This window comes from Hypomesus nipponensis, chromosome 4 (genome assembly GCF_054491055.1).
Source record: "Hypomesus nipponensis isolate SF chromosome 4, ASM5449105v1, whole genome shotgun sequence".
Lineage (NCBI taxonomy): Eukaryota > Metazoa > Chordata > Actinopteri > Osmeriformes > Osmeridae > Hypomesus > Hypomesus nipponensis.
The window spans coordinates 10,014,946-10,039,493 of record NC_140364.1 but is presented as its reverse complement, the minus strand read 5'-3'; the positions used below and the strand labels follow the sequence as shown (position 1 = coordinate 10,039,493).

The 24,548-nt window shown below is 42.7% G+C and overlaps 2 protein-coding genes across 5 annotated transcripts; one reads left to right on the top strand and one right to left on the bottom strand.

Moving 5' to 3' along the window:
- Window positions 1-4,165: 4,165 nt before the first annotated feature.
- On the bottom strand, window positions 4,166-11,519 carry maneal (mannosidase endo-alpha like). 3 transcript variants are annotated; one of them, XM_084695535.1, is made up of 5 exons: window positions 10,835-11,518; window positions 9,710-10,128; window positions 9,422-9,531; window positions 6,478-6,554; window positions 4,166-5,275 (listed from the first exon to the last, which is right to left on the bottom strand). In XM_084695535.1, exons 2-5 carry the CDS (start codon window positions 10,083-10,085, stop codon window positions 4,639-4,641), a joined length of 1,200 nt encoding a protein of 399 aa, XP_084551661.1. In that variant the 5' UTR covers window positions 10,086-10,128; window positions 10,835-11,518; the 3' UTR covers window positions 4,166-4,638. The 3 variants fall into 3 exon arrangements, with proteins under 3 accessions (XP_084551661.1, XP_084551662.1, XP_084551660.1); XM_084695536.1 differs by having other exon boundaries at window positions 9,710-9,908; XM_084695534.1 differs by having other exon boundaries at window positions 9,710-11,519.
- A 4,767-nt stretch (window positions 11,520-16,286) lies between these two features.
- Window positions 16,287-24,372, top strand: lin28ab (lin-28 homolog Ab). 2 transcript variants are annotated; one of them, XM_084695540.1, is made up of 4 exons: window positions 16,287-16,424; window positions 17,306-17,478; window positions 20,185-20,363; window positions 21,932-24,372. In XM_084695540.1, exons 1-4 carry the CDS (start codon window positions 16,415-16,417, stop codon window positions 22,155-22,157), a joined length of 588 nt encoding a protein of 195 aa, XP_084551666.1. In that variant the 5' UTR covers window positions 16,287-16,414; the 3' UTR covers window positions 22,158-24,372. The 2 variants fall into 2 exon arrangements, with proteins under 2 accessions (XP_084551666.1, XP_084551665.1); XM_084695539.1 differs by lacking the exon at window positions 16,287-16,424 and adding an exon at window positions 17,131-17,198.
- The last annotated feature ends 176 nt before the right edge of the window (window positions 24,373-24,548 follow it).

The following is a 24,548-nucleotide window of genomic DNA, read 5'->3' as shown; positions in this document are numbered from 1 at the left end:
GTTTGTTGCTTGTTTTTTTTGTGACAGTCTCAGTGCACTCACAGGAGCTGATTTATGATGGTGTTGCTGTATTTAGCAGAGCTACTTTGAGGTTGGTTTTACATGCACACTTGAGAGAGTTGGAGGAAGGGGTTTAAGGATCATCGTTTTACTTGAATGTGCATGTTACAGGGTTATGTGTATCACAAGAATAACCATCATACAGGCTCCAATGAACAGGTGACGTCTAGACCTGTGAAATGCTCAATAAGATAGGTTGACGTTGCAGTTGTGCAATCACATGACTGCACAAAGAAGGCCAGAAGATGATTAAGCGATTGTCACCTTCACAAAGTTGAGCAGGTTGATTTTTTACTTGTGACTAGCTATGTATGTTTCTTGGTTTTTGTTACACCTTGTAAGAGGATCAGAAGAACCACCAGGTGACAGTATTGAGCTAAATCCCTCTGCAAAGTAAAAGGATGTCATGCTGTGTTAAGCACCTAATGCTTGTCTTGACAACCTTTCAAAACAAGCAAATTCATGAAATTGCTTCCATTTATATTTCTGTTATTTAGAACCCTAAACAAACACAAGTATCACTGTTATATTCATGTTTGAGAATGTGTATGGATGCTTTGTCTTCACATAATGACTGAGTCAGAAGAAAAGGTGGAATGAGCACACACACTCAAATACTCCTTCAAAGTACTACATTTGAAACCACCAATTACATGCAAGGATGTTTTCTGAGAAGCACAGGACACACTGCTGTTTCAAAGCAAATGGATAGAACCACTTTGGTGTCTCACAGCAATTATATAACACAGGTGGGATGAATGGATGCATTACCACTTGTGATACTTTACAGAGTGATTTATACTCAGAAAATTGAATAAAAGAGTGATATGTCCTTGGAGACAGTTAAGATGGGGTGGGAGGGGAAGAAAAAAGTTAACTATGCCGCTAGAATCAAAATATTGGAAATGGGAGAAAAGCATACCTTGATGATGAAATCTCTGAGAGAAACAGACAGGGCAGGGAATTGGTTTGCAGCAGTGAGAAAACACTTTGCCACAGCGCATGCAGGGACGCGCTGGTTTGCTTTCATTAGGCTCCTCCGGAGCTACTGACTCATGGTGTTTTCAAGGTCTCTGCAAATGTCATGACAAGATGTAGCTGCTTGGGAGGCTGACAAGCTGCTGCTCTGTTGTCCGTTTGGGGGTATTTGTTTGCTTGTAACTCAGTCTTCTGATGTTTGCTATTTTGACTTGATTTTCTGTCAGGTTTTGTGTTTTCGGCTTGTATATTGGTAGAGCACTTACAGATGAAAATCTTTTTCGGGCTCTTTGTCAACAGTGCAGTTGATATCCTGTGGTGTGACTCAGCCTGCCCCTACTCAGAGCTGACTGGGTGGGCAGGAAGGAAAGAGGAGAGGTTGGGAGAAAAACCTATAGCTTGTTCGTCTGTGTAACTGAACAGCTCCCCATTGTAGAAACCCTTCTGATGAAGGCCCCATTCTGAACATCTCCAGTCCTGTGTCATGTGAGCATCTTCACTGGGTTTTCTACATGGTCCTTCTGAGAGTTCTAAAAACAGATCTCAAAGGTCTTGTGCTCTTAGCTGATGGTGTTCCCATGGTTCCCATGATGTGTCTGTCCCCTGACCACCCACCCACACACACACACATACACACACACACACACACACACACTTCTATGACCTCTTCCAGTTCCCAGACAGTGTGGAGTAACTTTCTACAGGCACAATTTTCCACCCTCCAAATTCTCACTTCTAGTCTTTGTATAAGTCTTGAGGCTGAAGCCCTTTTACATAAATGTAGAGACCAACATTGGATGCTTCCTCTTTGTGGGTTTTCATCAAGTATTCCTAATGTTGTCTAGCTCCTCCAGCTGAGTCAGACTCTCTGGGTTAGTGGCAGTGTTGGTGCCGTTTATTTCAACTCTGGGCCTCAGCAACGTTTAATTCCCTAGTTTCTTATTGGCCCATTTATTCTCCAAATAACCTGTCAGCACATCCTGATTAGGCTATTTATCCACAGCCACTGAAGTGCTGAGATCACACATGGTCCAACGGCTGCACTCTAATCCGTCTAGTTGCTTTTGTCTGATACAAGAGAAACCTTTACAACTTTTTTTTTTTGTCTACGATTTCTTAGGGCCTGCAGTGAACTGGCAAGCCGGTGAATGTGCTATGAATGTGAATACAAGACATTTGAAAGCACTGTCTGGAGGTTTACAGCATGTGTGCTGAGCAGTGTGTGTCTCTGGCTGTAAAACGTTGCAGTATTGTGTTTGTCAACATCAGCCGAGTCCATTTGTCTAAACCTCTTCTGCCTAACTGTTGTGTTTCAATTGTTTTACTATACCGTGCATTGACTTGGGAGTACATTTCACTTTGTTCAACACGTCGTAACATGAGAATACCTTTATTTGGACTCAAATGTTCTTTACACCAGTCTACGCCCTTGCACATTTTATTAGGCTGTCAGCCTTTTGAGATGCTAAATAACACCAGGCAAGATGTGGTTGTTCCTGTTTGTCATTCTCTCTCAATAACACCACCCTTTAAAAATATGGAAACTATGTTTAATTAGTTACTCACCCAGTTCTCAGACATTAAGCCATATTGCCTTGAATTTTTTTAGCTTCTATAGGTATTGGTACTTGTACTTAATCATATTCTAAATTGTATGTTCAACTACTGAGAACATACAATATATAGAACACACTGTACATTGTATGAAAATGTCAATATGGATTTTATCTTATCACATTTATTCACTTCAAAAGAACTAGTTTTTATTTTTTACATGAGCATTACAAGAGCCATTTGTGATCTCCGACCTACATACAGTATAATAACAGCTCAAATGGTGTGGAGAAGCCCAACCATGTGGGTTGATTAATTGCATGTCTAGTGGCAGTTTCTTAACAGTTTAGCTAACAGTCTCTAAGGTCTTTTGAAATCAGTTGACTCCAGCAAAAACAATGCAGGTGGTTAGAGTTTGACAACACAGAATACGAAAAACTGCTGCTATCAGAAACTCTGCAATCACTTGACATGGTCTGTCTTTAAAAAAGTAAGAGAGCAGATGGACTTCCTGCATGCATTTGGGAACCCATGCTAAATCACAGAAAAAAGGTAAGTGACTTTTTAAAATTCCACTCAGTCTCCTATAGTTCTGAATTATGAATGACCTAAATGGACTTGGTTTTAAGTGCTTGAGTATTGCATTTCTATATTGCTCTTCAAACTTTAGATCTTTAGATCTTCTCTCTCTCTTTTGCTCTGCTTTCCCCTTTAAACGGTCACTGTCCATCTGGGTTCCAAATTTTGGGTGACTTGAATATTCTTAAGGGTGACAAAACTCGAAACATCGTTTTAGAGTGCTCTGTCCGAGCCTGCCATTGCGTGGGCTTGCCCAACAGAATGACACAGCGTGAGTCTGGAATCAAGCATGTAAAGGCTTTCTGAGAAACAACAACTTTTTGGTCTCTCACCCTCTCATCTGTTGCATCTTATAACCATGGCTGTACTCCCACAGTGCAATGCCTACAGCCGCAGAATGTCCCTGAGGTGAGAGCGAGTCTGTCACCTGAGACCGAAGATCAGCTATCATGATTAGGAGGCCAGGGCCTCCAGTCCCAAGAGCTCTGTGAAGCCAGGGATTAACAATGTGTCTGTGCTTTATGTTGCTAAAGGCTGATTTGCCTGAGCAAAATCAGTGACGACTGTGATAGCAGTCGTCACAGAAAAGCATTTGGGGTCAGACTTGGCCCAACCGTTTCTTATTGACCCACAGAATTGATTCAGTATAGGCACGAGGTTGGAGAGAATGCCCGCTGTTTGTCATGCTGATATTTGTCAAGTAGCGTTGCTAGGGTCTGTGAGCCCACATTGAGTGATAGTGTTTCTCTGTGTGGAGACCTGCAGATAGCTCTTAGTCTTAGAACTGCTGTCACAGCTCTGATGCGCCCTGCGTTTTTCCAAAAGTATTTCTCCTAGATTGAGATGAATAACTGCGGTCCAGATGAATGACTTAAATTTTCATGTGAAAGCATTTCTGAAAGCATCACTCTCTGTCAGCTTGGGTGGCCAGTTTACCTTGCATCTACAGCGGAACATTCTTCGGAACATAGCCTCAAACATGACTGAACACGGTATCTTTATTTGTCATTATCTGAAAGAAATACAGAAAAAATAGGAGATAGGAAACAGTACAGCAACAGAAGAGCTAAGTTACATGGTGAGGCAGACTCCTTCCTCACAGTCCCACACCTCAAGCAGCTTCAAGCAGCTGAGGATGGTTCCTCCCTCCCTATTCTCCCAGCATGACTCGTCAAAACTAAAAACAAAAATGTGACTAATACTCTTCAAAATAAACGGATTATCCACATTCTAATGTTCAGAGTTTGTCATGAGAAAGCCTTGAGAAAGCTTTGAGAAAGCACTCCCTTGACCCAGCCCGCCACCCATCCACTCCTCCTCGCTTGGAATGCTTCAAATTGGTACTGAGAGGAACAAAGGTTAGACGGAACATAGAGTATGTGGAACAAGAAAAATGGCGGGTTTAAAAACCACAGTCAGTCTCCACATACTGAAGAAGTCCGGCTATCCAGAACACCGTTCCCGAGCCTACATGAGCCACTTGTCCTTTTCCTTGTTAAAGTGCTCGGCCCACCGGCGAGTAAGCTCAAGGTACAGGTCTGGGCGATGGGGCTGGTAGTCCAGATAAAGCCTCGTCAGTGTCTTCTTCGGCACTGCCTTCTCGATCTGCGTCCCCTCGTGCCATTCATTGAAGGAGGTTATGGTGACGATCTCCGGGCGCACGGACAGAGCTGCCTGCAGGGCGGTCTCGTAATAGCGACCGTTGACACGGTTCCGTGTGTTGTGGTTGTTCCAGGGCCGCACTGCCGTGTCCACATACCCGGGTCCCACGCTGGGGACAAACAGCAGGTTGTTGCCATCGCAGAACGCTTTGATGGCCTTCCAGTTCTGGTGGGAGGAGCCAAAGGAGAAGCCGTTGGACGCGAAATAAGTGTACATGCCGTCAAAACCGCTGGCCAGGATGTCGTGTTTGTGGCGCTCCTCCACAATGAGGGCGATGAAGACGCCGTCATAGGGCGTGCCCCGCAGGGTGTGGGAGCCCGAGGAGGTCAGAAGCTCCGCCCAAGTCTCGGGAGGGGTCAGGTAGGAGTCGTAGATGTAGAAGAGGGGCAGAATCTGCCCGGTGCTGGACTTGAACCGGTAGAAGGCGCCGTGTTTCCCGTACCTGTGAGAGAGGATAGTGTTTTCAGTCGAGGATTCAGATTCCCACATTTGCTGAGCGGTTGCATTTCTGCCGACTCGCCCTCTCTGAAACTGGCCGCGTGCCAGCTCACAGTGAATGCTTTCATGCAAAATGGTGCTATTATTCTTAAGCGGAAGCTTGGGATGAGAACATGGGGTAGATATATGTTTCTAAATGCTCTCTATCACGCTCCCTGTCTCGCACCATTTTTCTCTCTCTCCCTTTTTCCCGTATTTCTGCCCTCGTTTGATGGCAGATGGTCAGCTCAGTGGGTCTTTGCTTGGCTGGCAGGAATATCTAGCTGAGCAAACTCGAGGTACGCAAGGCTTCCATCACGACCATCAGTTCTCACAGAGCTTGGCTGTGACACATTCACCACCCATCATCCTTAAGCAGGCAAATACTAGGGATAATTCAGTGTCGGGTCATTGTTTTGACAGATTGCCATAGAACGGCTCATTGACTAGAACATTGACTATTTGTCTTTCTGTGCTTGGAGCCTGCTTCAGAGCCAATGTTTGAAGTACATTCAACTTCCAAAATATCCTGTCGCTCCTGCTGAGTACTTATATACAATCAAGGTCAAAGTGTAGCTAGGTATGGGGTAGACTACCTGCAGAGTGATTAGAGAGAGATCATGGAACAGATATCTATATTTAACCACCTGTTCCTTCTCCTTCACCTCCTTCTGCCCTTAAGTGCGATCACATTTCAACTGGCGGTAATTGATATGGAAATCAGAGCCCTGCACTTCGGCTGGTGGATGAAAAGAAAGTCTTAAATTGCATGAGTGAATGGGAAAGAGGGGGAGCGAGAGAGGGAGAGGTTTAAAGAGAGAGAAAAATTTGATGGAGAAAGAGCAGAAAAAGACAGAGAGATTGAGGGAAAAGAGGAGGACAGAACAAAATGCACTATCAGAAGAGAGGGAGGAACATGAAAAGTTGGAGGCGCGATAAGGAGTGGGAGTCAGATGGCTGAGCGGTGAGGGAACCGGGCTAGTAATCGGAAGGTTGCTAGATCGATTCCCGGCTATGCCAAATGTTGTGTCCTTAGGCAAGGCACTTCACCCTACTTGCCTCGGGGGGAATGTCCCTATACCTACTGTAAGTCGCTCTGGATAAGAGCGTCTGCTAAATGACTAAATGTAAATGTAAGGAGGTGAGGCGAGAGGGAGAACAACATACCTGTCAATGATGTATTTGATGTTGTCATGCATGCTCTGGTCGGTCCGTCCTTTGTAAGGTTGCATGTGAAACGCCACCTGTGAGAATAGAACACAACATGTGTTCTATTAGCTGGGGACACTCTCATCAAAGCACATCCACATGATTACATATTGTCTAGAAAATGACTGGAGAATGCATTTGACTCTCGCATTCTCGCATTTCCTTAAACAGGATATCCTGGTCAAGCACAAGCAGAATTTAATTTGCAGTGTTGGGATGATCCAGATTGGTCAGCAACACCATCTCCTTCACATGATATTAGAAGGATCAGCTCTTCAAAGAAAGCATGGAAGCCTATAGGGGTGTCTCAAATGCCACACACTCCAGTGTCCTTGAAGAACAACTGTTATTTCGAGGAACAAATCGAAAACGGTGTATTGATCCTGAGAGACTGAACGTGTCACAGAGACCGAACCCAGGAAAAAAGAGATCAGAGAACCAATCTAAGAATAGAATCCCATCAGTAATCTTGGAAACCAGGAAGTAAGTCATCAAACTGAATTGAGTAACACTGGGTCCTGGATAGGCCTGACTGAAGATGGAAGGAGACAGGGGCTCACATTAAAGAATAGCAATATGATGGGACCATCTTCTGAGGAAAGTGGGCTTGCAGAGGGGCCATCAAGTCCCATGTGAATCTATCCATCGAGAAGGGCCTCGATTTCATCCGATTCTAAATGTCATTCCCCTGCAATGCACTTCAACTGCGGGCAAAAAATCATAATTTCAAAGGCATTATTGAAGGTCTTTCACTTATTTTGAGTGACTCTGCCCCTTGACAGACAAGTCCCTGACTGCTTCTAAGGATCCACAAGCTTCTAGACATTTCAGACATAAGGCATTGATATAACAGTGGCAGGGCTAAGGGTTGGGTGATGGATGCCCTTTCCCACCCACGGAACATTGCCAAGGCTGTCTGCTCGGGCCACAAAAAATCAGTTTAAGCTCAGCGACAACAGCACACCGCTGACAGAGCTGTCGAACCATGAACGTGGTGTGGGGAGAGAGAGAGGGAGAGGGGAAGAGCTAGAAAGAAAATGTGTGTGTGTGTGAGAGAGAGAGAGAGAGAGAGAGAGAGAGAGAGAGAGAGAGAGAGAGAGAGAGAGAGAGAGAGAGAATGCCACTGCAGCGAGCCCACTAACACCCACTCTCTCTCTTTCCTCTCTGAAAAGAGGCTCCAAGGTCTTCATAAACAGTTTCCATGGCAACCCGGCAGTGTTTGGTGCGGGGGGCATGGGGAGGGGTGCTCTCAGGCTGTCAGTTGCTTCGTCTGGTTTAATATCATGTGAGGGCGTGGAGGTGAAATACTGTTCAATCTGTCCCTTTCTACGGCTGAGTACACCCGGGGGGGGGGGGGTTGGGGGGGCAGACGGCCTGCCGGACGGACTGCCGGACGGACTGCCGGACGGACAGACTGTTCACATGGACCGTGTTTGATGGTGGAAGACTCTTACATTAGTCTTGAGGCCCTTATGTTTAGCCACCTACAAACTGTGGGATGTTGACTGAGATGTTCCTGTCTGAATATTTTATTCTCATGCTTTTATGAAGAAAAAGGGACTTTAGTTTTTGGGTGTGTATTACCTGTTGTCTAGTTTATAAATTAAAATTGGAATTGTGTACAATAAGTCAAAGAGTGACTATTGTATTTACAAAAAGGTCCAAAATATTTATGGAGCGTTGCTTGAATAACTTGCATAAAATGTTGCTGTTGTTTTGTCACAGATGCAATAATGCTCATCTCTCAAGCTGTGATGCACACATATGCACCTGCTGGGAACAAACACCTTCCTGAAACATGTAGGTTTTTCAATGTGACACAAACTACACATCACAATCTACGTGAAATGAAGCTTGTCTTTCTTCGCTGGGAGCTTTCTATAATGATGATGCGTCTACGGAACCTTCCTTTGCTGTCTCAGAGGAGTGTCATCCTGATAACATCCTGAAGACTGCATCCACACCACACACACACACACATAGAAAAAACACACTACACAAGTAAACTCATCACACACAAAAGCAAATGCACACAAACCCCAAACACCTAAACCTTTATTTTCAGTGTGGCAGTTCTAAACCACTGGTTGGAACATTTAGGCATTTGCCCCTGGGTCAACCCTGGCAGCAGTTGTGTAAGCTTTGCTGAGACCTATTTCTGATCATTCTCTGTTGAATAGAAATGCCTGCGCTAGTTTTCTCTGATCGTAAACCAATCATGGAAGGGATGGAATGAAAGTGGAAGAACGCACTTTTTTTGCTTTATTGTGCTTAATCTGCTTCCTGGGTTTGAGCCTGCCTTGCACTATCCTGTAAAAGGCTCCTTCAGCATGTTGTTGGCTTTTGATGTATCTGACCTTCTTGTTCTATTTTGTCTGTGATAGAAGAAGTGAAATCGGTTTCAAGCCAATGCAATACCATTAACGTGTTTGTGTTCCTTAGAAAACCTTAAACAGTTCTATAGTTCTCAACAGACACAGTCCACTGGAACAATAGCTGGAGAAATGCGTTTATATCTATAACGTGCAAAGTGGATGGAGAAAAGGGGTTAAAATGTCAAATTTGACAGCAAATGCATTTCTTGTTTTCCATAAATACCTTGGACACCTTGGAAACTGGACAGACAATAACACTCACAGTGTCACCCACACTTTCAGCTTCAGCAACATGCATACTATTTTTGAAAATCTAAAAACAAGTTTGATCATTTTGTTACAAAGGCCATCCTTTATTACTGGATTGCTGTTTACAAATGTATCAATTATCAATCACTAACTAAGGCCACAGTAGATGTGTGGGTGCATGTTAACTGCAGCTACAACATCAAAGCAACTACCACTGCCAGCCATTCATTCAGTAAAGCGGCAGAAAGGAAAAACATACCGGTTCTCTCACCAGTTACCTTGATGCTGTGCCTATGGGCAGCGTCCATGACAGCGGGCACCAGATCCTCAGTTGGCTCCCCGTGATTGTCTGCCACTCCCGGCGGGTACCAAGACAAGACCAGCACGCCTACAACCACAGAAGGGGTTCACAGAAAAGCATGGAGTTATATCATATACGATCATATAATCCAATTCTGAGGGACATATATTGTGTAACTAGTGAATGCACCACAAAAGAAAAATATTATGGTAGATGATACCATAGATTTGTGGGCAAGACTGTTGCGTTGTTATCAGTGCAATACCTGCTGCCGCTGCTTCAATCTGCGCCATGTGCGACTCCAACACGCGTGGGTCCCTGGAGCTGTATGGACCCAGATCGGGGTAATAACTAGAGGCGATGTCTTCAGGAGGTGTGTGTCTTCCCTGTGCGTGGCTGGCAGCAATCTTCGGGTCCCAGTGCGGCACCAGAACGTGGTCCCAGTGAATGTATTTGCTGTCCATCTGTGGTGTGCCATACCACAGGTAATAGAATATGTGCACATCGTAGAATATGCTGTAATCACGGTCCGATTTTGTGAAAACCACTTTGGTGTCACTCAAGTGGGACTGGCCGGGCGACACTACCACGCCGTTCGGGACCGGTCGCCTCCTATCAGATCCCTCTCCTCCAAATTCCATCCCCGGAGCAAGGTCTGAGAATCCATCACTTGGCTTCAGCGTTCTTAGGCCCATCATAGTCCCAAAAATAAACAACGTAAATAGGAAAAGTGCTATAAAAGCTTTCTTGCGCAACCGTGTCATTGTCGCTGTCTATGGTCCTGGAAAAGTAGAACGCCGCAACGTCGGGTAGCCGAATGGACAGTCGAACCTTTTTTGTTGTTGTAATTTTACTCAAACTAGGCTAGCCTATTCCCCTTGCATGTCAGTCTCGTATGGTCGTCGAACAACAGTCAAAGGTAACATGACATAACTGTACGTTATGCCAGTGTGATGGTTTGTGGGTTCATACGAAGAGTTAAGAGTGACAGCGTTCGTGGCTCGATTTCGACGTCTATTTCAAATGGAGTGGAGCCATGTCACTCCAAACAGGAAGAGCTAGACCCTAGCGAAAAAATATAATTTCCCTACTACACTGCCTATGTTTTATTATTGCTCACACATTCTGCATGGCAATAAAGACGCCCGTCCTCAATTAGTTTTTCCATTTCGGAGCATAGTTGTCACGTTGTTTTCTGTTTCTCGACCATTAAACCGCTGAATTCCACTGCGATGGAGAGAGCGAGAACTAAGCGGCGTCGTTAAAGCGCTAGCCTTCGAAAATAAATATTCTGTGTTCTTGAAAGCACACTAATGTATGTGCCTATGGTTTTCGTCATTTATACAATTATGTTAGTTTCCATTTCCAGTTCAGCAGCGGGGTAGCCTACCTTTATCATCCTCTGGCTCTGTCTGACTGCTGCGTCTGGCATCCATTCTTCGTGTCCCTCTTATTGGTGCTCGGTTGTGTATTTCAGTCTTATCTTTCGCGAGCCAATTCTAAAATGCATTAAACCTCCAGTTGGCCAAGGCATAACCGGCTGATAACGTTGGTTGATGTACGTTAGTGACTGATTTCTATTCCATTTTAGGCAGGCGGTACTACTTTTACGCAGACCACGTTATATTGATGGTTTTGTCGCCACATAGAGCAAGCTACCCTTGCCGTTAGATGTGCGATGCGGGGGCGAGCTAAAGTGGGTGGGATTAACCCCAAGTAGAGCTAAAAGGAGTAGAGCGCGTGTGGAAAACAAATGATGCTTGCCTTTGTTTACACTCCAAGGCTAGTCACGCCTGCCTTAATATCCAGGGGAAATGCCTTTCTATATTTCTTTACAGGAAATGCACTTTCTAGAGTTGGTTATTAATAACTGACCAATTGGCCTACCAATTGGGCAAAAATATCAACGTTTAATAGTTTGTCTAATTTAGAAAAGGCACGTAGGCTATTATTAGTTAGGCACTGCTTAGTAACCTGAAACAAACACATAACCTGAAACAGTGAGACTGTTTACATTTAGTAGAACGATAGAACACTGTCGCCTTGACAAATCATCAGTGAGCAAAACGCATTTAGGTCTATGAGTGAGTTGACTGAAGCATGCTATCACGATTAAAGCATATTTCAAGGAAGCGATGTGGGCTCAGGTCCTCGCCGCCAGAATATGACAAGCGTTGAGGTTCACGTTACAGTAAAACGAAGCAGTGCCACCACCCACAGTTCTGCTTTTGCAATAGAAAGCCCACTCACACTGGGATTATACAGTACAGCCGTGGGCACTGTGAGGAATAATAGGGCACAACACGCCAAGTCCTAGCCTACTAATATTTTGGATGTATGTAGGGCTGTGTGATGTTAAATCTGTCCCATTTGTGAAATAGAATTGATTTCCAAAGGAGCACCGTCTGATGTTAAATAAAGACAGTGAAACAGCTCTGAGCTGAACAATTTGTTCCTTCACTAATATGTTAACGTAGGCTATAGTAGGTAGTCTTAACAATGTATCAACGTGTCAAAGCACTAGGCCTACATACTTATCTAAAGAAAAAAAAAAGGATTTGATATAACGCTTCATCAACAATAGAATTACAGCGACATCTACTGGAAGTAACCTATATAGCTGTTATAGTGGAGAACATTTAAAGATTCGTGGCTTAAAACTTCAAAATCTATTGAAAGCAAATAATAGTGATTATTCTTCAATGTTTACTGGGAACTGGGAAGGGCTACGGACAAATGGTATCTCTCACTAATTCCAATGTCCATCCTTAACCACCAGAGGGTGTGATTGACTACAAAAACGAGTTCAAGCCGGGGGTTAAAGCCGTTACAAGCTCAAGCGTTGGGTCACATGGAAAGCATCTCCATATTTGGACGTGTGCTTTTGCATTATCGAAAAACGATAACGAACTATGGATCATTTTAAATATAAACAGTGGCAATTAATTGTCTTACTGTTCTCTAATGAACCCTCACAATCTTTTAACATATTTATCGTATTTCTTTAGATCAGATTCCCGGTAAAGGCTCCATACTTGTCTGAGAACAAAAAAATAGGACATTTCTAACACACAGTGTTGATACTCTTTAGCGTTCAGAACTGTCCAAGGTGCTGAAATGGCTTTAACGGTTTTCTTACAGCTGTTGGTGTTCACCGGTCTTAATACAGAGCTGGTGAAAACACTAGGTCTACTAGTCGAAAGTTTCCAGTATCTATGCTGCTCAATCTCTATGTTGACAGATAATCTGGAAAATGAGCTGTGACAACGTCAACTGTTTGATGTATTAGGTTTCTGCTCAGCAGATAGTTTGGTGGACCCTCATTTTGTTAATCAAATCCCCATGAACAACAGCAAAAACTGGTATTGCATTATTTATTTTTTATGCATTCAATCAAAAGTTTTAGAGCTATACTTAATGCTTGGCAAGTAGCCGATTTTGTTTCCTAAAGGAGTATTATTGTTTTTTTTTGTGGACTGTTTGGGTTGTTAAGATGAGAAAGGCAAGCTGTCCTACCTAGAGGCTTGTTGCAAGAGACATTGCAGTTACAGAATGGAAGTGTGTTTGGATCAGATATTGATTTGACTTATGGATGTGTTTGTCTCATGGGGCATGAGGTGAAAGGTGATTTGACAGATTCTCCAGTATAGGTCCATTGGGATATTTCTCCTGTGGCCTGCCTCCTTAGAATATCCAAATCAGCTTTTTGTAGGATGAAAAAAGAGCAAACTAATCTCTCTCTCTCTCTCTCTCTCACACACTCACTCACACTCACACTCTCTCTCTCTCTCTCTCTCTCTCTCTCTCTCTCTCTCTCTCTCTCTCTCTCTCTCTCTCTCTCTCTCTCTCTCTCTCTCTCTCTCTCTCTCTCTCTCTCTCTCTCTCTCTCTCTCTCTCTCTCTCTCTCTCTCTCTCTCTCTCACTCTCACTCTCACTCTCACTCTCACTCTCACTCTCACTCTCACTCTCACTCTCTCACTCTCTCTCACTCTCACTATGCAAGGTTTTATATTTTACTTACTGCAATGCTGTAAGGTTTTTTTCATTGCTTGTGTTTGCTTAGTTTGACAAGATATATATACAATGCACAGTAGAATACATATTTCAACAACAAAAGGAAAAGGGTACTGTGTAGGAAAAAGCCTTATTCAATTAATTCCTGCTCTTGAGTGACATTCATTCTAATGTAGTAAACATTGGTAAAATTATGTAATTTGTGGTAAAAAATACAACACAGTGTAACATCTCTTTTTATTATTTGAGAGGTTGTGTTTCAGTTTGGAGCTGCGCATTAACTGTTAAAGTAAATACTCTTTGTAAAAAAAAATTGCAAGTGCAATCAAGGAAAAACAGTTAGAAAGCAGTCAGTAAAATATATCTCCTGTCTCTTAATTACTGTGACATAACTTCCTCTGTGCGTGGTTGTGTGTGGCAGTTGGGTGGGGGTGACTGAGGGAGCACGTGCCGGGGCATTGTTACCAGGTCCCTCTGTGTGACACGGGTCACCTTAAACGCTGCCCTCTTTGTTCGATGATGGACAGAAGCCCCTTCATCTCCATAGTGACAGGGAGGCACCCAGCAGCCGGTTGGAGAGCAGAAGTGAAAAGACAAGAGAAGAAGAGGGAGAGGAGAAGAGGGGAGGAGTTGAGAGAAAGGGGAAGAGAGAAAGAGGGAAGCAGAGAAGGGGGGGGCAAGGAAGAAGAGGGAAAGATTTGAGAAGATGAGAGGGATAAGATAGGAGCGCAAAAGAGGAGAAAGGAGGAGGGAAGAGAAGGGGGAGAGGAGAGCAGAATAGAGTAGAAAAGGAGAAAAAATAAGAAAAGAGGAAAGAAGAGTTGAGAGAAGGGTAAGGGAGGAGAGGAAGAGTTAGGGCACAACAAAAGGAAGATGAAAGGAGAGCAGAGAAGAAAGGAAAGGAGGAGACGGAGTAGAGGAGATGGTGGGTAGGGTTAGGAGACAACAGTTAAGTAGTAAAAAAAAAAGGAGAGGGAAACATAAGACATGTTGGAGGATAAGAAAGATAGGATTGGAGCAACATAATTTTTTTATAATTTGAATTTGAAACTCAATTAATTTGATGAGAATTCAATATGTCCATTTATCCATCAATCTATAATTTGCATTTGAGTCGCATACATAACACACAATACATTAGTTGAACATGTATTTTTTCAGTGCATAATCCTATTCTAAAACTGAATCTCATATGTCACGTGTGAAGCATTGTGTTCGTAAAACACGTATCAGGTTTAATGAGAAAGGCAGGTTAGTGAATGAGCAATCAGCATTAGTCACCAGCTGCCCAATGAAAATGTCTTCCTCTCAGTTCCATTCATGGTATTGGATGTCCAACTGTGATAGGATCCCCGGTCATTAAAGATGAGTCATTAATGACTACAGACCACTATTGAAGCACACCATTGTTACACTGCAACAGGTGTGCGTTTGAAACACATTTTGTATGCATTTCCAGACACGCCTTATTATATACATTCATATAACTAATGAGACAACTATCTCAATAAATCATTAACGCATTTAATTAACTTCGAGAACGGAAGACTTCTTGCATGCTTGAATGGAGGGATGGATGCCAGCTGTAGCGTAAAGGCCAACTTCCTGATAGGAATCATAGCAGTTGATTAGACTTGACATTTTATGTTTATTTCTGGTGTGCAGTTTTAATCATTTCAATCTTCAAACGCAAACAATTCCATAACTGTTGCATTTCGGAGGCCTTCAAAAGAACTAAAGAGTAACATCAAAATAAATTGTTTTACTTAGACAACAACATGTACCTTTTCTGACACGTTCATACGGGTTTTATTTGTGTATCTGCGGACTGGTGGCCCTTTGTGTTGATAGGAGGGCTAAATTCGTTGGATAATCCTATTTATCATTATCAATGCAACTTTATATCGTCACAGTCTGATAGGATATAAAATAAGTGTAAAGGTCATTAGGCTTAGCAGTTTAGAGTAGTTTCACATCAAATTGGGATCAGATGTGACCGCTGCTATTGCTGTCCTGTAGCCTAATTTCACTCACCTTCGCCTAGAAAGGCTACACAGGCTTCACATTCGTTTTCTGTTTAATCAGCGATTTGTGTGTGGAAACTATCAATCAAATGGCGTTTCACACCAATACACTGAAGCACATAAATACTTAGGCTAACCAAATAAATGTGTCTAACAGGGCTGTGTGAAAGATGGTTTTATCCTTAAAATGTTATAAATTTAGGCCATTTGTTAATTTCCCCCCACGCATAATGGTGATTTATAAAGCATGTTTTGAAACGTCAAAATTGTTTCAAACGAAATGCCAATGTTGATTGCAAATGTCCCAACGACATTGAAGCAGAGACAAATATAGGATCTTTACAGTTTTTAATTGAGAAATTATATTTTAAGTCCGTTTGTTAGTCTATTGAGTAAAGGCAATTGTTAAATAACCTGTGAGCGGACAGGTTGGTTAAAAAAATGCACTCTTACCTTCATACATGAAGGTTTGCAGGTGTGCAAGGACCTGTGCAGTTAAAGACCTTGCTTTAATACAAATGGCTCCAGTGAAAATCACTCCATTCACAGAGCTCATCCATTTAAATGCTGAACGTGTGGGGGTTGCGCGGACTCGTGTCTGAGGGTTGGGTGTTGCTCCAGGCCCCGCGAGAGCTATGTGGTCCCAGCTCTTGATTGGTCGCTCTCCGAATTCGGATCATTGTGGAATGTCTAATTTATCTGCAAGAAGATTGCAATTGAGAATCACGTGGACTTGACCGAGTAGGTGGGGTAATATCAGACACAGGAGGGCCAGGGTCGTAGTTTTATGCGCGAGAACCAGGAGGAAAACAGATTCTTTTAAAAGAGGGATTACAAAATCGCACGGATGTTGCACTCACGAGTGCTGACTAAAACATCAAGATTTTTCGCCTAAATTTGCTGGAAGTAGGAGATACTGGACCCTCAAAACCATGGCAGAAGGTAGGGGCAGTGTGTGTTTGAAGATGTTGGGGGCTTCAATGGAATAGACGTATTGGGCGATAGACAAAAAAAGGCGTGTTGAGCTTCCTTGAATTATCTTTAAATGTTGGGATTCTTTTCACGAATTCCTTTCCAGTCTTTCCACCTCTCGTTGTCAGGGAGAAGTATCCCAACCCCTTCTTGTCAACTTTATTCCAACGCTGTCTCTGTTGAAGCACGTTTCTTTAATTGTTAAAAGCCTCATTCGAGAAAGTAAGGGTTTCTCAGGGAGACAACCTTGGAATTAAACATACGGGAAAGGAGCGGGATGGGCTCCCTTTCCAATCAACATTTTACAGGTAGAAGTTCTGTTTTTGATTTTGTTGATATAATTGAATTCCTATTCCTTTACAATGCAGCCTACATGGGGTTTATTTATGTTATGGTTTTATCGGGGGACATATTTAAATACTAAATTATTTAGGCTATGTTATTCTAGTTGTAGCGATTTGTTTTATTGTAGGGCGTATTTATTTCGTATTGGCATTGTTATTTTTACGTGTTACTTAAAGTCTGCCATAATTACTTTTTTGCAAGTTTTCTTTCCACAAAAAGTTGGAACAATTTCTGAAACTGAGATTTATCTAAGTTTTTAAGCATTTAATAATGTATTCAAATGAATAAATATTACTTTCAACATTTAGTGTTCCTTGTTCCTCTCAAGCGGGTTATCTCATTGCGCAATACATGGTTCCCCTATGTCGCTGCAGAGCACTGATGGTGAAAAACAACCCAGTAAGGGCCTGTCAACGTCAATTTAACTCAGTTATTGTAGCCTACATTTGCACTCTAAGAATGTTCTTGTGATCTAAGCAGAGTGACATATTTTATTTTTTCAAAAGGGGGCTGTGCAAAGATCGAAGAGGAAGCGACAGCCACATACGAAGACGTGGACTCTTCTCGAGGTAGCGGCGTGTGCAAATGGTTCAACGTGCGAATGGGCTTCGGGTTCCTATCCATGACAAATAAAGACGGTACACCGCTCGAGGAGCCTGTCGATGTGTTCGTTCATCAGGTCAGTTCTATTTATTTCTCCTGGAGATTGGACGGGTTGACATATATTCCAAACCAGAATCGAAGGTATGGCACTGCACACAGTCAGTCTAGTGGGGCGTTCCAGTGTCAAAGGCATAAAAGGGATTTCTATGTTGAACTATACAAAGACTGATGATTCATTTTTAAATGACCAATAATGGTATGTCCCATTTAGAATTTGCATCCATCACACAACATAAGCAAATTCAGTGCCATGAATCATTGTATCATTCAATGCACTGAGTAATGTAAGCCTAATATAAATAAACACATTTTAAATGTAACCAAGTAGGCCTACACCATGATGATTTGTTTGCTGTGAAAAGTGTAGCTGTAGAAATTGTAGGCCAATTCCTTTCAATGTTGGATCGTAGTTTAAGAGGCACACACTTCAATCACAACTAAGGTAACTTCAACATATCTCAAACATCACTGGGGAACAGGTCCAATGGAATATAGTTCAGATGAAATAGCTCTTTGCTCTAAAACCCAACCAGATAATGTTGAACCGTATCTATAGATGAAGGTGTTGGGTATTTGGCCAAGCATAGGATACATGACTCACAGAGACAGAAAAAAAATATTTAATGAAGTGTGAGAACCGTTAAGAAACGAGCGATGGGAAGTTAATGTGAAGCAGATTATGTATGGTTACATCTGAGTTAAACTGGCACTCACTGTTTGTTCCTGAACATATGATTATCAAAAAACACACTTGACTATAAACTGTGATATTGTAAAGGTAAATCCAAGTCAAATCAAACTAATTGCAGTTTTAGGTGACATGGATAAAGATAAACCGTCCCAAACATTTAGAAGGAACGTTGTAGGCCTATGTCAGATTAGCAAATTTGTGGTGTTTAATGTTTGAAAATTTGTGTAAAATTACTTGGAGATGATCACATCTTAAAGTCTGCCAGGTCTAAGTACTTGAAGTATCCCCCCTCGCTTTCTCTCCCACGTGCCACCCCCTCCCCCCAACCAGAACCAGAGTAAGCTGTCTTGCTTTGGAAGTTAAAAGGATCTGGTAAGGGATAACATGCAACTCATTCCTCACCTCATCCAGCCCTACTTCTTGTTATAAAGTCCTTCTAACATCAGGGAGGTTGCTCCTGTGTGGTGCCCACCCAGCCCCAATTCTCATCAGATCACCTCTGCCTGCAGTGCCAGTCATTGTGACTGTTTGGAAATTTGGTAATGGGAAATGAGTAAATTGTCTTGAAACAACCCTGGCTCAAGAAATGCTCCGTCTTCAGGTTGGAAAGTGGGAAATGTTACAGAGTGAGTTCCTGGTTGAGGAGCTGTAGGGTCCTACTGGACAATGGACGTCATTGTCAACCAGAGAAAGGAAATCCTGCCGTCTGTTACTGAGCAGCAAATCTGTGAATGAGGAGTGTGTGTGGGTAGGGGTGTGGGGGGGGGATCGAGTCTGTTTACAGAATGAAGATGAAGAGTGAAAAGAGGCAGAGGAGTGACAAAGCGAGTAGTAAGAGAACAAGAAGTGTGTGTGTGTGTGTGTGTGATAAAATAGACCTGGAGAAAGGAGGAGGAGGTGAAGCGGAGGAGGTCAGAGGACAGTTCCGGGAACCTCTGACGGGACAGGAGGAATGTTCAAGTTGTTGGCAATCACCCCCCGAGATTCAGTTCCCACCATGATCACTTCAACCCCCCCTGAAGAGAGTGGGGTGTTTGGGTTAAGCCCAACGGCATGTGAGGGCCATAAACTGACCCAGGGTAGCCCTCCCACGTGCCACCACTGCTCCACAACATGGCAGCGTTCCCTGAGGTGAAAAACAACATCAACTGGGAGATCAGTGGGAATGCCCTGAAGAAAATATGTAACTCCGGACTGGTTGTGTGTAGCACATAAATCTTGGTGTCAAACATTTCAATGTACATGACAAAAGTTGGCAAGTAGCCATATGTAAATGAAATATATTTACAGTGACTCAAAATGTAGTCATTCTTTCTGAAGGTTGTGGTACATGTTTGCTACCTTTCCTCATGCACCTTTTTGAGTTAGCTATCCCAGGAATGCACCCCACCCCCACCCTCAACCCCCCTCTTAATTCCCCCCCCCCCCCCCCCCCAGCATCTTTCAGGAATGGTCAGTTTGGGACTTGACCAGATGGACCTATTTTAGAGAATGTTTCTGTGCTGCATGGTGGAGGTGGTCCTGAGTAAGGAGGAGGGGGTTGGGGCTTGGAATGCTGGGACTAGCTGGGGGGGTAGGGGGTGGAGTGTGTTGTGCACACACACACACACACACACACACACAGGAACACACAAAATTCTGGAAATGGGGGGGGGAGAGAGGGTGTGAGAAGGCATTGATGTTTTAACAGTGCTGTCAATAGGATTGGGTTTACTGGAGGGGGCTGAGCCCCAGAGAGAGTGGGGGTGGCTAGATGTTTCCATTGGTGATCTGAAATCCATGCTGAATGTTTGATTTATGCAAGCTATTCCAATTAAGTAACACCTCCTTTGTTTACAATTACCACGCACAAGATTAGTTGGTGGCCGTCCAAATGGCCAGAGCTGCCAAGATGGCAGAATTGTGAATGAAGTCAAGAATCTGGTGATAAATTGACCGTAAAAAGGCATGCCCAGTAGCTCCCTCCTTCATGTGTTCTTGGCTGAGCTCTAACCTGACAGTGGATTACCCCCCCCCCCCCCCCCCCCACAGAGCAAACTGCACATGGAGGGCTTCCGCAGCCTGAAGGAGGGTGAGGAGGTAGAGTTCACCTTTAAGACGTCCTCCAAGGGCCTGGAGTCCATGAGGGTGACGGGGCCGGGGGGAGCGCCGTGTGTGGGCAGCGAGAAGAAGCCAAAAGGGGCCCAGAAAAGACGCTCGAAAGGAGACAGGTGAGTCAGATCAGATCCTCTCTGACCACAGGGATGCCCCTTACCATTTGAAATTGCTTAAACCACCTAGTTTGTGAATTGGAACATCTCGCATACATTTGTTAATTTAGCATCACTTTTATTCCAAATGTATAGTAAGTGCAGCAGATCATTATGTTCCTAAAGGAAACAAGGACAAAGGGATGGGAAGATTAACCAGGAGCTAGTTATTTGGTTGAATACAATCCTTCTCTGACCAGAGTAGGATTGAGTTTACCTGGATCAATATGATAGTTTGAAAGCGCAAGTCATGTGAATTCTGATCCTCACACTTCACAACCCCCACCCACCTCATTCAAGGCTTCTATTGCACAATGCACTGAGTTCTCTCTTCGCTTACTGCAGAATACTTTGGTTGTAAGATCCAGATATAGTGTTTCATTTTGACTGTACAACTACATCTTATTCTCAAGCCCAAACAAAGATTGGATTGGAGAATCTACGAAACAGGAAAATATTTGATCCATCTGTAATCATTTTTACTTTTTTTTACAATAATCCTTGTTTTGTTCAAAACTTGACTAATCAAAGACCAGCTATATGTGTGTTCACACATTGTCTCAGTAGCCCCCAAACATAACCGTTTGTTGCAGAAGGGGAAAAAGGATCCTATCCATTTAATTGATAACAGATGTAGGTGCCCGAGTGAGGTCAGAGGTGACCAGCGCCATGGCAACAATGGAGTGTGGTGTGTAAATGAGGTGGGGGAAGGCAGAGAAAGAGAGCGGGTGAGGTGGGGTGGGAGTCAGGGTTCATAGGTCACTTAACTGCATTGAAACAAAGAACCCCCTCTCTCCCATCCCCATGTCCCCACACTGATCAATAACACACTATAACCTGCCCCCTAGAGAATGCCCTGGGATGGGGGTTGGGAGGCTAAGGGTTAAAGGAAGGGGAGAAGGAAGGAAGGAAACCATGGTTAGCTGTGTGGTGCCTCAGGGCTTGATCTCTACTTCTGTCAGGGCAATGACAGGATTCTTTCATATTGTTTGGCATAACTGCATGGTACACCTACTACTGTGAATTTTCCTGGTCAAGTGAGTGTTGACTAGATTGTAAATATTATCCAAATTCCAAATCCTTACATTGTCTCATTGTCTAATTTAGAAAATGCATTGTTGATTAGGTTAAACAAGAAGATGGCAGGCAAACCATCGTATGAAGTCCTTAGTCATACAATAAGCGCAAGAAAATCCAAAGATATTGATGTAAACAAATACATAGATATACCATTGTGGTACATCCCTCTTGTCCAAGGAAATATTGCTATAACCATTAACTTCAATTTCTGACAAGATGCCCTATAGCATTATTTGTCAGAAATGCTGCATGTTACCCAGGAATCACATACATGAGAGCACACTGCCCTCTAGTGTTAAACCTGTGTAATCTGCTCCGGTGTTCAGCCCTTCAATATGAGCTCCACTCTGACAGTCCAAGCACAATCTATTATAATGAAGTTAACACTTTCAATTAGTTATTAGCTGAGGAAGCCATACAAAGCCATACATGTGTCTGTTCTGTTTTAGATGCTACAACTGTGGAGGACCTGATCATCATGCCAAAGAATGCCAGTTGCCCCCTCAGCCTAAAAAGTGCCATTTCTGCCAGAGCACCTCCCACATGGTGGCCAACTGCCCAATCAAAGCACAGCAGTCCTCCCCGGGCTCTCAGGGAACCGTGACCTTTCTGAGGGAGGAGGAGGAGGAGGAGCATGCGGGGGCACCTTTGCCCCCAGAGAGCTCCGACGAATGATCCAGGGATACTACAACACGCACCAATCAAAAGAGGTTTCACTGGAATGTTGAAACTACCTCAGGTCTTCTATGTTGAACAGCAAGGAAGCAGTTTAGTTAGATGATGTGATAGTTTGGACTGAGCTTGTTGTTTAAACCACAGAGACACATCCCCCTTTTTGATCTCAAAAGACTTATTCTTTTTTGTATATTTTTCTGCCTTAGATAAAGTGTCTTAGCTTTGTAATGAAACAATCAAAACATTTAGGGCCTGTTCCCCAGTCCTAGAATAAACCTACTCCTAGATAAACCAGTTTTATTTCCAGGACTAGATTGAAACTAAGTCTGGAAAATTTGTATTTACCAAATGCAATAAGCGTTGTCCTTTTATCACTGTACTCTTGCGTACACTGAACATTCTCTTTATCTCTGCAACAAGATGAGAGCCTATGATAGGGTTTTACTGAACATGACGGTATGCCATACTTATTAGACACATTGATATAAGGTGGAAATACAATCATAATAGTGAATGTATTTAAGCGGATAACACTGTATGCCGGCTGGGAAATGATGTTCTGACATACGGAAGAGGTGTCTTTCTGCCTGATGTATTGTTCAGGTGGCGCTTTTAATTTTACATTTCTTCGGCCAAGTGAATGTTTGAACTCTTGCTTAGTGATTGTCAGGACACCATTGTTGCCATGGGGAATGTACACAATCATTATAGATTATGAAGTGCCATAGCCTCTTCATCTATCTCTTGTGGAATCAAGTGACCTGTTTTCAATCCCCATAAACAAAACCTATTCACTGAAATGATTCTTCACACACACAAAAACGGATGATATACCTCTACATGTTACTCATGAATCCATTTCTATCAAGACAGTAAACTGTTCTTGATTTATAAAGCCGTGATTCAAGGTGTTATGCAAGACCAGCATTGATTGTAAGGCAGACTTTGACTGCTTTGAGGTTTTACCTAGACCTGGTTTTCTCTCGAATTGCTGGTTTAATTGGGATTTTATCAGGGCAGCTCACTTCTTCCCAAAGATTACGTGTGTTTTACTTGAAAATTGTGAAAGCTAGCAGTATTGCATGGACTTTCTTAGGGGGAGTTAAACCTGTTTTGTCATTTGCTTTTTTTTTTTATCACAGTAGTTAACTTTTCCAATTAAATGTTCTCACTACTTGTTATCCACAGATGTTGGGAGATGTTTTCACCACTAAAGTGTGTGTGTGTGTATATATATATATAAATCTTTTTATATTGATTATTTATTCAAATGCATCGTGAAACTGGCTTTCTAATGGATCCAGTTTTGTTAAGGCTGACATCCTCTTATTTCTCTAACTTTGGCTCTCAGAATGATTTGTTGATTTATGATCAAATAGGATCACACCTTATACTGTCTACCACCTGTGTACTCTTGTTAATACTGTCAAACATCACAAGTAAATATAGTACATATGCATTTGCAATTGCATGGCATCATAGTTTAGCAGTATAGGTTATGTTTAAGGTGTGTTGTGAAGGAGGGGAGGCAGAAAACAACTCCGCCCCCCCCCCCCCCACACACCTTGTGTAATACCTTATGCCTCTGCTGTATGTACAATTTACTCAACACAAGTAATATACAGCTACACTAGAAACACATTGACTATGTATTATAAAGCTTATTTATGAGACGATGTTGCTACTTACAGCACATAGAAACACAACGTGACCCACGTTTGATGAATCTGTCAATGTCATGACTAAGACGCAATACACTACGTTGTGAAGTTCCTTGCTTTGAATGCATGTGTTGGCTTAGCTAATCCCTTTGACTGTACTCCAAGTTTCCTTCCTTGAAAACACCTTTTTGATCTAAGGGAAACTTTTAGAGGAGGTATTTTGAAGGATGTTATAGTTTGTGTGTTCTAGCTTATTATGTGCTGGGTTGCCGGAAAATCCAGATCTTTCATTGCCTAAAGAGCCAAGCGAGACTGATGCACTATTTTCACAATTTGTCCATGTAGTTCATACAGTATATTCATGTATCTAGTCCTGCTGTATTTTTATGGTCACTTTGTTACAGTGGCGTAGACATCAAGGGAAGCATTTATAATCCAATGGTCAAATTTAAAGCCATAATATATATGTTGTGCTCTGGCTGTCTGGAGCTGGCACAAGATGAATACCAGTTTTTATTAGACCAAAATATAGTCTAGTACAGGTCCGTTTAAGAAATCAGCAATTTATCATTTGTGGTTGATACTGTACATATTTAGCTATGTGATATTAATATAATATTTACTTATTTGCGTGCATGGTAGTTAATGTAGTTGTAGAATAGATGGGTACTAGAGAGGGGGCAAAATGGTCGTTATGGCAAAGCATGCATCATCGACAGTGTTTTTGTTT

What these genes read in the sequence shown, in the direction of transcription:
- maneal (XM_084695534.1), bottom strand. Translation starts at nt 10,208, where the DNA reads ATGACACGGTTGCGCAAGAAAGCTTTTATAGCACTTTTCCTATTTACG. An exon ending in CCCATAGGCACAGCATCAAG is followed by an intron (nt 6,555 to 9,421) that starts GTAACTGGTGAG and finishes CTATTCTCACAG; the next exon opens with GTGGCGTTTCACATGCAACC. An exon ending in ATCAAATACATCATTGACAG is followed by an intron (nt 5,276 to 6,477) that starts GTATGTTGTTCT and finishes CCTCTCTCACAG; the next exon opens with GTACGGGAAACACGGCGCCT.
- lin28ab (XM_084695539.1), top strand. Translation starts at nt 17,162, where the DNA reads ATGTCGCTGCAGAGCACTGATGGTGAAAAACAACCCA. An exon ending in TGATGGTGAAAAACAACCCA is followed by an intron (nt 17,199 to 17,305) that starts GTAAGGGCCTGT and finishes TTTTTTCAAAAG; the next exon opens with GGGGCTGTGCAAAGATCGAA. An exon ending in TCGATGTGTTCGTTCATCAG is followed by an intron (nt 17,479 to 20,184) that starts GTCAGTTCTATT and finishes CCCCCCCCACAG; the next exon opens with AGCAAACTGCACATGGAGGG.